Source organism: Halichoerus grypus, chromosome 12 (genome assembly GCF_964656455.1).
Source record: "Halichoerus grypus chromosome 12, mHalGry1.hap1.1, whole genome shotgun sequence".
Taxonomy (NCBI): Eukaryota; Metazoa; Chordata; class Mammalia; order Carnivora; family Phocidae; genus Halichoerus; species Halichoerus grypus.
The window spans coordinates 54,434,700-54,451,227 of NC_135723.1; the positions used below are offsets into that span (position 1 = coordinate 54,434,700).

Consider the following 16,528-nt stretch of genomic DNA (forward strand, 5'->3'; position numbering starts at 1 on the left):
CGCCTCCTCTAGGCTGGGTGCCACTAGAGGGCTCTGCATGCCTAGCACCTGTCATATGTCACACGGTGACTCCCGCATATGTGTTGAATGCCCGTAGGAATACTGGTGGCATCAAAGACTCAGTATCTCAAATCAGGACAGGAAAGGAGATAGTTACAAAAGGCAAACATTTTCTAAAACACCAATGTCATTACAGAGACTGTTCTCTGTTTATGATTTACATTCCCTCCTATGGTCTTCAGGATTTTGCTTTAATTTCTTTCTTTGAAGTTCTCACTGATCTGCAGGCAAAAGTCTTCTTGACCTTATGGCTGCCTTTGACCAGATCCCATGAGCTCATACTCGGGTACCTCCAACAGTCTTCTAGCTCTCTCGTTGTTAGTGTTCCACCATGAAGGAGAAAGACAGCATTTAGGACAACATTCTGCACTACTATTCCTCCCCTCCGGTTGCTAGCATAATCTCCGAACACTGTTGCTATCATGTTCTAGTCCTCTGGAAAATCCACAGTGACTTTCTAATTTGCTTCATCTCAAAATCCAAACATCATCCTATTATTCGAGAATCAACATTATTCATTATCTGGTCCTCCAAACTTCCCCAAACGAGTCATTATCTTTCCCATCCTGCGTGTACACACCAAGGAAAGGCTCATCCATATACAGCAAGCCCTCAATGAATTATTGCTTAAAGAATATTAGTACAAAATTTTTTAATTTAATATCTGTCAAAACTATAGAAACTTTGTTTGAACGTGACCTACTTATTAAATTGTTCTCCACTGTATTTCTAATTTATTTCTACTCAATAGTGGAAAGTTAAATAGGACAGTGATTAGAGCAGTAGCTCAGGCTGCCTTTGTAAAGGAAATGAGACGTGACTCATGTCTGTGAATGTATTGTTACGTTTCCTTCCCCAAATTTGACCGCTATTCCCAGGGCAGGTCTCTCATTCTAAGCTATGGCGTCACACTGATTTCTATCGCGTGCCATTCGTGTGGCTCACAGGAGCGTGGGCGGATGCAAGGCTGAGTACCGAGCGCCGCAGTGAAACCCGAGTCCTGGTCCTCATCTTTGGCTTTCTTGAAGCAGGAAGGAGGAAGAGGAGGAGGAGGAAGTTCTGGTAAAGGATGACGCTCTTGACATGGAGGAGTTGAGAAGAAAAATAGAAAAACGTCTGTTTCTTCGTTATTTAATACCTCAGGGCTGAAACGGTTAGAGCTGCTGAGACAGCAGAGGGCACGACAGACGTCTCATTAGACCCAATGCGCACTTCTGGGCCTTCGCGTCGTTGGACTTAATGGGTTGGCCTGTTTCAGCCAGATAGAGAGAATACACTGAATTATTTGCTAGCTGGCTTAAGCTAATATCCATCATGAGGAATTGGCTTCTCACCAGTTAATTCAGTTAGGTTCTATTGGTTCATTATTGTGAAAGATGATCCTGTTTTTGCTTAAGCGATACGCTGTTCCTTGCTAAGAAACATTCCTTCAAAATATTGACTCCATTAGGAAATTCAGTTTCCTTCCCCAGCATGCAAGTAGAACACAGGGCTGTGTATAATGTAAAATAGATTTCTGTCCTTCGAAAAAATGTGAATTCACCCTGTTTTCTCTGTGCAAGGAGGGGGTCAGCATGAGGCGGGCTACATCTTAAGTGCCATTTACTTTGAGGACCAGGAACTCCCCAATATTACAGAATCTGCTGTCTCTCTCTCTTTTCTTTTTTAAATTTTATTTATTTGACAGAGAGAGAGAGAGTACAGGAATGGGGAGTGGCAGGCAGAAGCAGAGGGAGAAGCAGGCTTCCCGCGGAGCAGGGAGCCCGATGCGGGGCTCGATCCCAGGACCCTGGGATCATGGCCTGAGCCAAAGGCGGATGCTTAACGTCTGAGCCACCCAGGCGCCCCATCAAATAAACAAATCTTAAAAAAAAAAAGGGCACAAATCTATCATCCTCCAGTGATTAAAATGGAGCTATGACAAGATATTCCAAGATGTCTGTCTCCCAGATTCTAGGAATTTGGGTTTTTAAGTTGCACAGGGGTTCTCTGCCGCCTCACCCTCTGTGTGGTGAGTGAACCTGATGGTAAGAGTAGGGCGCTTATGAGGCAAAGGTCAGACGCCAAACCTCGCCTGGGCTCATCAACTTGGACTGCTCTTTGGTCATGGTCTACAACCCCTGCCTTCCTCAACCTGCTGTCACAGGCCTGACCTCGTTCACAGGGATCCGAGGGTCAGTTCCTAAAAGAGTTCACACAAACCCACTATCATTGCTGAAAAAGTCACTCGAAGGTCAGGATCTCTGGACAGTCACTGGTATCATCTCTACGAAGGACAGTCTCATCTATGATACTAAGGTTCATTTATCAGACAGACCCATCCTTGTCGTCAACTGGGCCTCTTTGGAGCCCTCCGACTTAACACTTGGCTCAGTTCTTGCAGGCAACCCGTCCTCTGTCCCAGGCCAGTCTGAAAGGCGAGGAGGAGCCCACTACATGAGAAAAAAACCTGGGAAGGTCCTAGAAATAATTCAGGAAGAGGCCTTCCGGTAATGTCTAAGGAGGAACTGACTGAGGACCTTTCACTGGTGAGCAGGGAGAGCCCTATGCTAGAGCTGCTGTCTCCACAGAGGCACGCTGTCCATGGGCTGACAGAGGCGCGGTACTTGCCCTCACACACACATACACACCCTACAAATTCCACCTTCATATCTGAGTGGGGAGCACTGGAGATGAACACACCTCCCCAAAAGCTTTCTCCTGAGCCCCGGAAGCAGTGCACACTAAGACACAGAGCGATGCCTTTCAAGCAGTTGAGCTTAGCCTCCCGAGTGTGAATTCCTTCTGACAGAACCTTACAGTTTTATTTCTGGCTCAGTAACACACCCTCGACCTCTGATGTGAACATAATGAAGTTCCATTTTCAAACCTAAAAAACAGATTTTCATATTTGGTTCTCAAAACCTTGCTAGCACCCCTATTTCTAACTGGAATGCATTTTAGTGACAATGCATAACATGTGGCAGATAAGCCCCTGGAAACCTCGATGCATTCAAAGGAGAAAAATACTTAAACCATTTGTTTCTTGGAGCAAGAAAGAAAAGCATACACTTTCCTTATAGGGGGGAAAAGGGAGAAATAATGAAATTTACATACCAGTTTTTCAAAATTGACAAGATTATCCAAAAATGTTTTATTTCCTTCATGAATAAATGTTACATCTGAAAATTAAAAACAAAAAGATATATGTGCTGTTAGGAATGGATCATGAGTCAGGGCTAAGAAGGTCTAGATGCAGTGTAACTTATTAATTTTTCTTAAACATTATGCATTATTCCATAATTTGACAAGGCAAATTGAAATTGAATCTGTATGGTATTTGATGTGAAAAGGCATAATTTATGTGTCTGTGTGGGAAGATAACATAAATGCAATGATATATTTTGTACTTACGGTGAAGTGCTTGACTTCAACTTAACCAATATAACTTAACCAGTCCACTATGTTTTTAGGCCAGAATATTGAGCAGAAGAGAACTAAATAACCAGAAACAAAAGAATTTTAATATCTATGTGTTTGCTTTTTAACAATTCCTGGCAAAGTGTATGGGGCCTGCTTTACCTAAAATGTTAGAAGATCTAGATTTAGATGTTTCTTTTTTTTTTTTTAAAGATTTTATTTATTTATTTGAGAGAGTGTGAGAGCAAGAGAGAGAGACTGAGAGAATGAGGGGGGTAGGGGCAGAGGGAGAAGCAGACTCCCTGCAGAGCAGGGAGCCCGACAACGTGGGACTTGATCCCAGGACCCCGGGATCATGACCTGAGCCGAAGGCAGATGCTTAACCAACTGAGCCACCCAGGCGCCCTAGATGTTTCAATTTAGATTTTTGGGTCCAAAAGCCAGTGCCTGATTGTGTATCAGAAGTGAGGAAAGGGACAGGTTAGAAAATGGCAAAGTTTCTGGCCCTCCTTGATGGATGCAAAAAAGAATCACTGACGAAAAGAACATAAGGAAAGTAGGATGAAGGTATATTTTCAGAGGAAGGGAAAGTTACATTTGGTTTGAGCCTCACTGCATTTAAAGTGGCAGAAGATATTCAAGCGAAAATCTCCTTTTGGTTGCAAAAAAAAAACCCCCAGGAAGTGCCTCCTCAAGAGAAAGGGATTTGGCAATTAGTTAAAATAAAGATAGCAGCTGAAGCTCAATGAGTGGATGACTCATAAAAACTCAGTTCAGAGGGTCAATGACTGAGCACTAAGGGAATCCTCAAAGACAAGAATCAAAGTAAGAAATATATTACAGTTAAAAGAGCCTGCAAATAATCATGTTAGATCACAAACATGGAGAGCAAACCGAATGAAAATTATCTTGTTAAAGTAACCTGACATAAAAGAGGGAAAAGAACAGGTTTAGATTCCTATAAATAGAAAGGGAAAGCATTTGTATCTAATCAAGACTTTTCATTCTGGTCCCTATGGGGCAATTATGAGCCAGGTGCTCTGGAAGAAACCTGCCTCGAATGCATTTGGCCGCTGAGCTTTGACAGCCCACCAGGGGGCGACACGAGTTACATAGTTACAGGATACCCTAATAACAAACCTTTCCTCAAGGCATTCCTTACAGCTTCCAGTATTGACTGCAAAGTTTTCCTAAGATTTCCCCCCCTTCTTTTAAACTGATGTTCTAACAGGAAAACAATTCACAATTACATGATCATCTGACAAACTCTCTGGTTATTTTATAATCTTTCATGACTTTGCTTTCAGAAAAGAACTACAAGCTTTCATTCTGTGACACCATATTTAGGAGAGAGTAGTCCTGGGGCACCTGGCTGCCTCAGTCAGAAGGGCATGCAACTCCTGACACCTCAGCGTTTTAAGTTTGAGCCCCACGTTGTGTGTAAAGATTACTTAAAAAATAAAAAAAACCCTTGGGGTGCCTGGGTGGCTCAGTTGGTTAAGTAGCAGACTTGGTTTCAGCTGAGGTCATGATCTCAGGGTGCTGAGATGGAGCCCCACATCGGGCTCCCTGCCCAGGGTATATGTAGTCTGCTTCAGGATTCTCTCTCTCCCGCTGCCCCTCCCCCAACTTGTGCACACTCTCTCTCTAAAATAAATCTTTTTAAAAAATCTTAGAAAGAGAGTAGTCGACCCAGTTAGCTCTTACCTTTTTTTGTGTGGCAAATAGCACTCTGTGCACTCTATCTACATCACACACCACACACCACCTAAAAGCCTAGTCTCCCTTAACTCCCTGACACCTCAGGTTACAAACGCCATCTCTGAGTCCCTTGGTCCATTTCCCCTGTGTTACATCATTGTCATCCTCTCCCTGTGTTCCCATGGATAATGATGAGGGGTCACGGCAATAATGGCACTCATCTTTATTAACAGCATCAGACACAGCATTAACAAAAGACTGTAAGGTATAGCCCTAGCAGGGCAGAATGTGAAGAAATTGTCGGCCAAAGAACACGAAGCTGGCCCACGATCACAGCTCCCCCTGTCCCAGCCAGGATTCAAACCCAGGGAGCCTGGTTCCTCTCACCACTGTGTCTCTCTGGGAGCTCAAGCTGAATAGACCTGGGCATGTCTTACAACCCGTCATAGTCGCCTTGCCAGATTTATGGCACATGGAGTGTGTCTGCAATTTTTCAAGTTTCCCTGGTGGCTCCCTCTCTTCTCTCCAGCCTGAGGTCTCTTCTCTTCTTGGGCGGCCTCACTTAACCCCAACCCTCAGGGGCTTGGAGGTCAGCTGATGCTGGCATGAGAATAGATCAGGGAAGGTGCTTAAGGCCAGATGGGAAGGAGAGAGAGGCTGGAAGGGGCTGCCACCCAAAAGGGGCTCAAGGGGCTGAAGGCTTTGATGCAGGTGAATGGCAGGTGTGTGAAGAGGAAGGTGTGAGAGAGATAAACCAATAAATGGAAGGAAGGAAGGAAGGGAGGGAGTGGGGGGGAGAAAGAAAAGAAAAGAAGAGAAGAGAAAAGAAAAGAAAAGAAAAGAAAAGAAAAGAAAAGAAAAAAGAAAAAAGAGACAAAGAAAGAAAGAGAGGGAGAAACCCGGGATCTCAGAACTTAAGCCCTGGGCTATGAAGCAGTTCAGGGTACCCACCAGGCTGAGTGTGTGATATGAGCACTGTTCATCTGGAGACACCTGAACACTCTCCAAACACTTCATATAATAGAACCACTGGATGAAACGACTCCATTTGGAGATGGCAAGTAAAAGAGGAGGAAGAAATATACAAGCACCCTAATATTCCTTTTATTTAAATGCCCCTGCAAATCTGCGGTAATCATCTTGGCTCTGAGATACACACACAACCCACCAGAGGACCTCGGTTCATCTTTACACACCTGTTGATATTCACTTGTTGGGAAGGACTACCATCTTCAAAAACACTGCATGGTACAGACTGTTCCGCTGCTTCTGACTTTAGCTCAGCTGGATCCTTTTCCCTACACTTATTTAGGGTTTTCCATTCATCTGCTTTCTGAACGGATTCCACACCACAGTAGGGGGGAAACAAAATCAAAAGGCAAAAATTCAACTGGGAAACAGAAAAACTGATGCTGGAAGGATCCTCAGGTTAAGAACTCACTTGATAATCTTACTTACGCTTACTGAGAACTGACCGGCTCACAAAAATGAAACATGGGAGTCCTAATCCTTCTTAACACCCAAAGAGTTCAATTTGGTCCTTTTTCTCTAACTAACAGTAACCCAAAGTGGGAGGCACAAGGGGGAGAGGGGCGAGTTTTCACTAAAACGTTCGTTGTTCTAAAGTAGTTTATCGCAACTTTAAAAAAATTTTGCAATTAAAAAACCCCAAAATTAATGCTGTTTATTTTTTCCAAAATGTTTTGTTTCAGGCATGATACATACATATTTTAAATTTTCACCAGATATTCCTTTGGAGATTATTTCAGACAAAAACAATAATTTTAAATACAATATAAAGTGCTAATGGTGTTTATTTTTATAATGACAAAATATTTAAAAAGGAAAACTAAGTGCTTATTTAAACTCAAGAAAGCTTCTAACGAAAAAAGAAATAATGTTTAATTTACTAGAGTGAATGTATTTTCAGTAGAAAAAAAGGAAATTTGTTTTGCTGCCAACAAAGAGGTCTAGATAAACTCAGTAAAGCAGAAAATTGCATCCAAGCTAAGATGTGTGAGACACTTGACTGCATTAAATATTTTTTGGGGAAGATCACAAATGTACAGCAAAAAGCACTGCTCATATCTAATTAAGCTAAAGGGACATTGTCAACTAATTTCTCATTACCTTAAAAGTTTTCTTTCAAAATTTTTTCTGCTTAAAATCAATTCCTTTCCCAGATCTGTCTTCATTTCCTATGTTTCCTATTTGTGTCTAAAAGATTCTAGTGTTACTTCCCACCTGCCACCCCCACTCTCCAGTTGAGGATGTTGTTTTATTTTGCAAATAAAAATCAGAAGCCTGAATAAACTTTTAAATTGTTATTTTGGCATTACAATCTCTCCCTATCCCATCCATTTACATTTAGCAGAATCTTTTCAGCTTGCATGAACCATCTGCATGCCTCAGTGGTGTTAATAGAGTATTGTTTCAGGAAGATTCTTGCTTTATACTAGATGCAGAATGGATGAGAGGCTGCCGGGATCACAGCAACTCGGTAATTCTGCAAGCTCAAGTTGTTCTAGGGAGAAGCCAAGGAGAGAATATCAGCATCATTGCCAGTGGGGGTAGCGATGGGGGTGGGGTAGCGATGGGGGCGGGGTGGGCTGGGAGGAGAATGGCCCTGCCATCCAGCAAACTAGTTCCCGGGCAGCTCATTTCCAGAATCACATTTATGAGTCCAGTTATTGGGGCCAGACCCAGCAGAAATTACAAGCCTCTGAAGGGCGGAGGCTATATAAAAAAGTCTTCCTATAAAATCCCTTGGAAAGAATCAAAATATGGCCAAGAAAAATGACCAAATCCCTTTTTCCTGGAAAGCACATAGGTAGGCTATATACTGAATGTTAGCACAGGCCAGACTCAAAAGAACTTCCTTATAATGAACCCCCTTGGTTTGAAAGAGACCACTGAGATCTCATTAGCAAATCTAACTAACATGTTTCGGGATAAATTATTTGGTGCTCTACAGAAGAGAAGTCAGTGGACCAGCTTGCAGCCGTTACATACTTTCCCAAATGGATGCCACTCCTGGAAACACAGTACATTCTCCACCAATAATTTTCATAAACTATATTCCTGGGGTTGACCATAGGTATGTCTCTCACACACCAGCAGCCTGGTAAATTAGCTCTTGGAAATATAAGCTGCAAACGCAGAGCATGATCTGTTTGGGTTCTTTCTCTCAGCCCTCTTCTTAGTTGAATTAAGTGGAGGGTCAACTCCAAGAAAATAAGACTGCACTTCGAAGCAGAGCAAACTAAAAACACAAGTTTCCAGTGCCAAGTTCTGTGAATCAGGTGAAAATGCTTTGGTATCTCTCAAACACAATTAAGTATTTCAGCTACCTCAGATATAACGGAGCATTTGAACACCGACAGCAAGCAAATGTGGTTAGGTTTGAATGTCAAAATTACTCTAAAGAAATACACCAAGTCTCTCTCTCTCTTTTTTTTTAGCCCTGTACAGTTACGGTGATACATTTCTGCAGATGGAATTGGACAGCATAAAAGATAGAAAATTGTTACCTTTAAGCAGCAGGGGCATGAATGGGATTTTGGGTGGTTTCATCTTTTTGAATGCATCTCTGTAGGCTTTGTGATTCAAGGAAGGATCCTGCCAAACCAAGCAGATTATAAAGAGAAAGAAAAATCAATGTGCTATAGAAACAATTCTAAATCCACTTTTGCTATACAATTTGAACATGATGTAGATATCGAGAGGTTCTTTCTCAGAACAAAGTAGATAAAGGTTTCCTAGGAGAATAAACTCACTAAATTAGGGCAGGAAATGTAGGCAATGAATAAAAGTCAACTTATTAGTTTACAATAATGGGAAATGACTGCAAAAGGGAGGCACCTTTTGATTGCCCTATTATTTTCCTCAAACAGGTTCTTTAAGTACAGTTTCCTCTGCATAATTTCTATCACGAGTTAACCCCAAAGTCTTTTGTAGGTACACTGCAAAGAAAAACCTCCCTCATAATGCACGGACAATACACAGAAAATAAGAGAACACTGTTTCATTGTGTTCTGAAAAGCACCTAGACATTTAAAAAAATCTAAACCTAAGAAATGGTAGAAAGGAGAAAAAGGAGAAAAGAATCATGCATAAGATATTGACTGCACATTCCATTTATACCAATTAATTTTGTAGACATTTGAAATGGACTATATACTTAAAAATCTGCATTCTGGAAATCATGTCAAAAGGACCATTCTCACTACCTTTCTCCATGGAGAGGAAGAAGCATTAACTGCCAACTTCTTTCCTCCATAAAAAGGAAAGCTATAGTTTAATGTACGAGTGATCTAGTCTAATGTACTAAGTGACCAAGACTAGTGGTCTAGTGTAGTCAGACAGGGTGAAGTGTGGGTGCTAGCCACTGCAATCTGGAAAGAAATTCGGCGCTATCAATTGATTTGAAGAGTAAGTCCCGTTTGGCTCACTACTTACTGTTAAACTTTCAAGTTCAGAGAAAAGTTTCTTAAACTTCCCAGGGATTTTCTAAAATCAAACAAACAAAATACAAAGAAGAAAAGGTCAAAGAAGTCTTACTTTCAGAGGCACCAAGGGGGGAAAGTTTATTAAGCTGAGCTTCCATGTGTCACGCTTCTGACCACAAACACCTCTATCATTTGATTCTACTCCGATTGCTTCTCACTATGCAATCTTCATCATTCCTTAATGTGACATTCCCTTGGAGTGTTGCTAAAAACAGTTTAAAATAAGTAACGGCCACATGACTCAGGGATCTAGCTGGTTAGACATTCCACACACTGGTGATTTTTCAATACAAACTGGGATTTCAGTTCCATATCCCACTTTTGGCGAATGCTCTCGACTTCTCACAGAGTCTTGCTGAGTGGGAAATAGTAATACTGGCTGGCATTTTTTTTGCTTAAATGATATAACTGCATTTCACAGCAGAGGGCTAAATGGTGAAAGGCCATAAAAACCCTAACTGACGAAGCCTGCACGCCAACGGGTAGGACTGCTGAACTGCAAAGATCCCCTACACCAGCCGGTGGCATGGGAAGTCACAGAGGGTAGAAACTCAGGCCCTCCCTAGTAGTCAGTCAATCTGAATTTGAATTCCCATGCTGCCCCTTTCCAGCTGGGTGGTTTGGGGTGAGTCTCCACTTGCCCTCCTGGGGTCCAACGGGAATTGGTTCTGGACCTCCTCCATTACCACACACTCTGTTCTAATTGGTCCGGCCCATCATGGATCAGCCATGGCACGGATGCAGAGCCCTGCACATAGTAGGCCATCCACATGCCCATGAAATGCATGCTGTTTGAGTTGAATTGAATTCTTTCTCCTCTCAATTTCTGCACCTCAAGCCTTCTTTCCAGGTTTAATTCAAATTCCACTCTCCTCTGACCCTTGCTGGCCATTGGTTTCCCCCTGCTCTGATGGATTGTGGCAATGGTTGTCCACCTCCTTTCATCTTATGATGCATGCGCAGGTCTTGTTTGCTTAACCAGGGCAGGCAAGCCTTTCGTTTCTTTTCTTTTGCACTCCTCTAAGGAGAACTGACCCTGACCTCAGGTCACCACCATGCATTCCAATGGAGAATGGCCCCTGATGCAAAGAAAGTGAATCCCTAAGATGCTCAGAGCCCTGTGCTGACATCTCATGTAAGAAAAACAATAGTTGGCCTATCTTGCAGGAGTGAGAACTGGGAACCATATACAGAACGGAGTAGTGACAGGAGCTGAAGCTGAGGGGACTGGAGAGAAGCTAAGGAGAGTGCATGAGCCACACGCAGGTCAGGGCCATCAGGGAGCAGCCTTGATGGTGAAAGAGAAAGGCGGAGGGAGAGAAATGGTACACGCAACAAGGTAGCCAGTCAACAGGGAACAGAGAGAAACAAACAAAAGCCCAAAGAAAGAAGGTGATGGGGCCAGGGGGGGAGGCCAGAGCCCTCTATCTGTGTCTGGCCACACTCAGGGATGCCCTGGTTTCAGCTCTTCCCACATATGCCCTTAGAGTCCATGTCCCAGAGCTTGGGTTAACTTGAGTGGGCCTCTCCATCTGAGAACCCAGGTAGACCCCATCATGCAACAGGGACACAGAGAGAACCCAGACTTGGGAGGCCTGAAACTTAACACTTTGTGGGCCCTCGTTGAAAAAAAGAATACAAAATTACTTTACTTCTGCAAATTTTACAAAGGTATACATCATCCACGTGAACACACTGCCAGGGGGGCCCTGCAAGAGAGAGGCCTGGAAGCTTACATTCACTAGCATCTCAGCAAATCTGCTTCCCGACACGTTACCACTTTTGAAAGGACCAACATGGGGCTGGAACCACACAATCATGGCAGCAGAGCAGAAAAAAAATTCTACCTGTGGAGCATTTTACAGTTTTTATCTCCTTCATATATATATATGTTATGTATATGAAAATATATATAATATATATTTCATGTATTTTATATAAATAATAGAACCATTTTGAAGACCATTTGATCAAAATAGTCCAACCTGACACATTCATTTTTAACTTTTTTTTTCCCTCGTAGTACTTATTTAAACCATCTAAATCGATTTATTTTATAGAAAGGCCTTTCACTGGAACATTTCCCGTTCAGTTTTATTTATCTCTAACACCCCTCCCCTTTCCACATGGACCCCCAAGGCTCACCTCCCAGGTCTGCGACAGCCGGCTGACAGAAGCAGTGTTGAGACCCATCACAATAGCAAAGAAAGAATTCAGGTTTCTCTGGGCTTTGCAGCTACGGAATAAAGAAAGCACAAGGTACTTGGAGCAACATCCTTTTGCCAGATGACCACAAAAGATAAAGCTGAAAAGACTCTCCTAGGCCACAGAGTTCAAAGTCCAGGGCAGCAATGAAACTCTGCTCCAAGACCAACACACACTGAGTGCCCCTGTGTGTGTGGGGGGGGGTAGGTGGTGTCCCCTCCACCGTTCCTCACACAGGTGACAGATTCCAAACACTCCAGCTCATTCTTACCTCTAGGAAAAGATCTGTGCTCCAGACACCCTCTGGACACTTCAAAAGATTCCTCCTTTAAAAAAATCTATTTTGGATAATGCACTTACGATTTCAACTGAAAACTCTTGAATTCACGTTTCTTTATATGTAGCATACTCTCATTATAACAGCTCTCTTGTCCCATCTCTGTATTCAGGATGCTGTCGTTATGTTTTGACAGACAAGCCCCTCTCACCTCACCCCTCACCAGCCCAAGCTCCCCCTGCCATGACATTCAGGCACATTTTCTTTGCTATCAACCATATAGCTACTGTATTATGTATCTATGTAAAATATGGCATGTATTGTGGGGATACTGTCCCATGTTTCTCATTTAGAGAAAAAAAGGCGGAAATAAAGTGCAAAATAAAATCACATTGAGCTCCATTCACTCTGTAAGCTTATCTGTTCTGCATAACGTCAATCATGCCCTTCAACCTAATTGGTCAAAATTCCACTCATTTTCAAAGCCTGCAGAGGAAGCTTGGTCTCCCAGGTCAGCCAGGACAGCCTGTGGGTTCCAGACACTCCTTCATCTGGGGCATTTTAAAAAACCACTTCTCCAAGCAAAGTTTTTAAAATTAAGAAATTACTCTAACTTGATAAATATGAAGAAATACGAAAGTGCTCAACAGTAAGCCGGGGCATAAAAAGTACCAGCTTGTCCCAGATGCCCCCTCTTTTCCACCGCATCTCCACCAGGGGCTCATATGGAACTTGGGGACAGTGTATGTGTAACTCCAAGTCCTGCTTTTTCAATTACACTGTGTTATAGCGTGTATTATTAATTCTTCACTATCATCATGAATGGCTATATAACTTCATCAAAAACATTTCATGATCTGTTTACTTATTCCCCTATTGTTAACATTTAGCTTATTCTCAATTCAATTCAATACAGAATGCTACAATGAGTATCTTTGTGCATAAAACTTTTTAACTGGATTTATAGTTCCTTTAATTAAGTGAGACATTCAGTCATTCATAACATGATTGGTCAAAAGCTATCTTGACGTTAAAGGTTCTCGACACATACTAAAAACCGTCCCCCGAAACGGTACGGCTTTCCGGCGACACAGGCTGTGTATGAAAGTATCTAGTTCAGAGCCAGGAGAATGGATGGGGCTGCTTCCGGAGTAACACACAGAGCTGGCTGTGCCTGGCAGGTCCTCCCTAAGCGGCTGCTCCCAGGGTCAGTTGGGGGCTGCATACTGCCCAAGTACAGCTGGGCCTGGGCTCCAGGGCAGACCAGGTCCCACCAGGGAGCATGTGGGAAGTTCCGTCCCCATAACAGTGGAATGTGGAAAGACACTGCTGCCTCCATAGCTAGGGTCCGAAGTATCTGGGGTAGACACCGTCCTGCAGGCCCCTCACTGCGGAGCCTCCATGGGCATGGGCTGTGCCTCTCAGAGTCTTCCTTGCCCGGTGTCTGGCCCTGCCTGCAGCTCTGGGGTCGGTGAGAGGACCCAAAACTCAGTCTAACTGGCCCCTTCATCTGGTTTCTACCAACTTTCTCCTGGGTGGACGCTGCTGGTATATTCCATGAATGAACACATAAAGATGCCTCTGGGTCAATGATTTAGAAATCCACCTGTTTTTGTAAATTATCGGTGATCAAAGGCATCCATACTTGGCCTCTGCTTCCCTTTCTGTCTCATCACCCCCCTGGAAAGTTCACACCAGCCAGAACAGACGTGAGGCAGCTCCATGGCTTGGTGTGCTGATTTGAGGTTCCTCTGTGGAGAGGTTCCTGTGGTTGGGAGAACTGTCCCACCCCTGGGCCACAGGCCCCTCTGTGGGAGGCTCTCTCTGACTCCCAGGTCCTCCCACTTACTACATGATGGAAGCCCACGGTCCTGTGATTCCTCACTAGACTTTAGGTTCCTCACAGCTAGAGGATATATCCATTTCATTTTTATATTCTGCCCGTCACCCAAATACCCAGGATACAGCAAGCCTTTCGGAGAGCATTTGCTGGAGTTGAAAACAAGACTTTTTGGGGAAATGGTTTTATTATTATTCATTATAAAAAGGTTTATTACTCCTCTTTTTATTGGGCATCATTTATCTGTCTGGAATCTCAGATAGAATTCTCATCTTTTTATCTTTTAGCTCCCATCAACAATTTTCCTGGCTCAGATCTCTTTTGTAGTTATACTTACAATAAAAAAAAAAAAGCACATATAACTAACGTCTGAACCTATAAAAAGAAAAAAAACGCTTTCTCTAGAAGACAAATTGATACAGTACAAATACTGGATACCAATCTGGTCTGGAATCCTTTGTTACCAAGGTTCGTTCATTCCACAATAAGAACAAACTGACACTGAAACATTCCAGTTTAGCAAACATTCCTTTGTCTGTGTGAGGGTATAAACTCCACTCAATCCACAGAGGTGGGGGATGGGGAGGGCGAGAAGGAAGGGAAACATGAATATGCAAATAGATGCCTTAGGCAGGGGAGACACTTCATGATCATGGAAATTACTGTTTTCCCTTGGTTATTCCTACTAGTGTGATTATGAGGAATTTAACTTTATGTTTCTGTTGGCATTCTATTCCATGGGCTAGGGATAGAGAGACCAGTACAGTAAATAATTCAAGAGCATGGGGCCATATGGAGAAGATGTGAATATATTTCATTTCCCTGAGGATAGATATAATCTTATACTGGAACTAAGCTGTGTGGTGTCATTTTACTCCTTGGGACATTAATGTCCCATTTCTCCAAATAACTGGCATTTATAAGAAAGCTTTTGATCCAAAAGAGCCTCACCTTTACGAATTTCACAGGCCATTTGGAATGCACTGGCCAAATAAAAAGGAATATTCACCATAAAAACTGTCCAAAATTTAGGAATATCTGTTGTATCTCTCTCCTTCCATTCCCAGTCACACCAAACACCAGGTTGGGTACTTCTATTATCTCTTGCTAGGTAAACAAGATACCCTACTTTTGGGGGGTCTCTTTGCCTATAGTTCAGTCTATGTGCTACCTTCAGATCAACCTTCCTGAGGGACAGCTCTGATCGTGTCAGTCTCCTGCACAAAAATTGCAATGAACCCCTGTCTTCTCAATTCAGCCCAAACTCTTCGATCTGAAATTCAACATCCTTCACAATTTGGTTTTATCTTCCTTTGCAGATTAATCTCCCACAATTTCTGTATAAATAACACTCCATTCTGGTGAAAGTGGATGAGGTTCCTGTCCCTGACCATATGCTGTCTGCCTCCACTGAACCTCTCTGCCTCCCTCCTCCAGTGAGTTTCACCTCCATGGAGAGTAAGCACTTCGGAATTCTTATCTGTCCAGTTCCCCCCAGAATTCAAACACAGCCTTGAATGCTACTTGTTTGCGAATCCTCCTTTTCCACATCGTTGGCATACGAGCTTCCCCTCTCCAAAGCCCCAGCAGAATCTGATCTCAGAATAAGGCACCCCCTGTTCTATTTTGCACATTAGCCATCTGAGTTATCAAAGTGTCCCCTTCAGCAGGTTGCAAACTCCTCAAAGGCATGGATTGGGTGTAGGGTCAGTCTGGTTTCCCAATGGAAGTGCATGGTTCCCTTGCAAGGATCTGTACAAGTAATGAGTGATCAATACACAGTTCCTGAACATATTACACTGCTGTATACTCCAAAACTGTTTGATGTAAAAGCTATTCTGGAAGACAAAGGAGAAATAAAATGGGAAATAGAAGCAACTGGGAAAGATTCTCATTCACGCTGCCTACTTCTGTCGGGAGGCTGTCCGAAGAGCAGTCTCAGGATACTAATCTGGTATTTTAAGAGATGCTCTCAGCAAGTTACTAAAATGTCATTCAACTAACCTTTACTGAGTCACTGCTATTTACCAAGTTCTGCATCAGGCATATCAGGTTTGATTAGTCAATGTTTGATTAGTAATGGCCCCTGTCCTCTGGAGGCTAACACAGCCAAGTGAAGGGATTCTATATAAACAGAGAAGTTTAATAAATATAATAAAAAAGTTAAAAGGGAAAAAGCACGTGTGTGAGGGAGAGTGGGAGCAGGGAGTAGTTCACCCTGCATCTGAAAGTCAGAGATGGCTTCAGGAAGGAAGCAACCTTTGACCTTGGTCTTAAAGAATGACAGCAATTTGCAAGGTGGAAGTGGTCATTTCAGCAGAGCCAACAACGCCGCGTCCAGGCCTGGAGGATGGCGTGCGTGGGACAGCCAGCCATTCAGAGGGGCTGTAGCATGGCGTGCACCCAGTGGGGGAGGCTCCGAGTTCAGGTGGGACCAGCCTGGGCTGGGCCTGCTGAGGAATTTGCAAAGTCCACACTGTGGGCATCAAGCAGCCAAGAACAGAATCCTAGAGTGCACCTGATTTGCAGTGATTCTCC

At 43.1% G+C, this 16,528-nt stretch overlaps 1 protein-coding gene across 3 annotated transcripts in view; it reads right to left on the reverse strand.

Moving 5' to 3' along the window:
* RAPGEF5 (Rap guanine nucleotide exchange factor 5) overlaps positions 1-16,528 on the reverse strand; it is a 225,194-nt gene that overhangs the window by 7,628 nt on the left and 201,038 nt on the right. For all 3 annotated transcript variants that reach the window (XM_078059361.1, XM_078059362.1, XM_078059363.1), the window contains 4 exons: positions 11,814-11,904; positions 9,619-9,669; positions 8,691-8,778; positions 3,157-3,221 (listed from right to left, as the gene is read on the reverse strand). In XM_078059361.1, the coding sequence (XP_077915487.1) occupies positions 3,157-3,221; positions 8,691-8,778; positions 9,619-9,669; positions 11,814-11,904 (295 nt within the window). The remainder of the gene's footprint in view (positions 1-3,156; positions 3,222-8,690; positions 8,779-9,618; positions 9,670-11,813; positions 11,905-16,528) is intronic.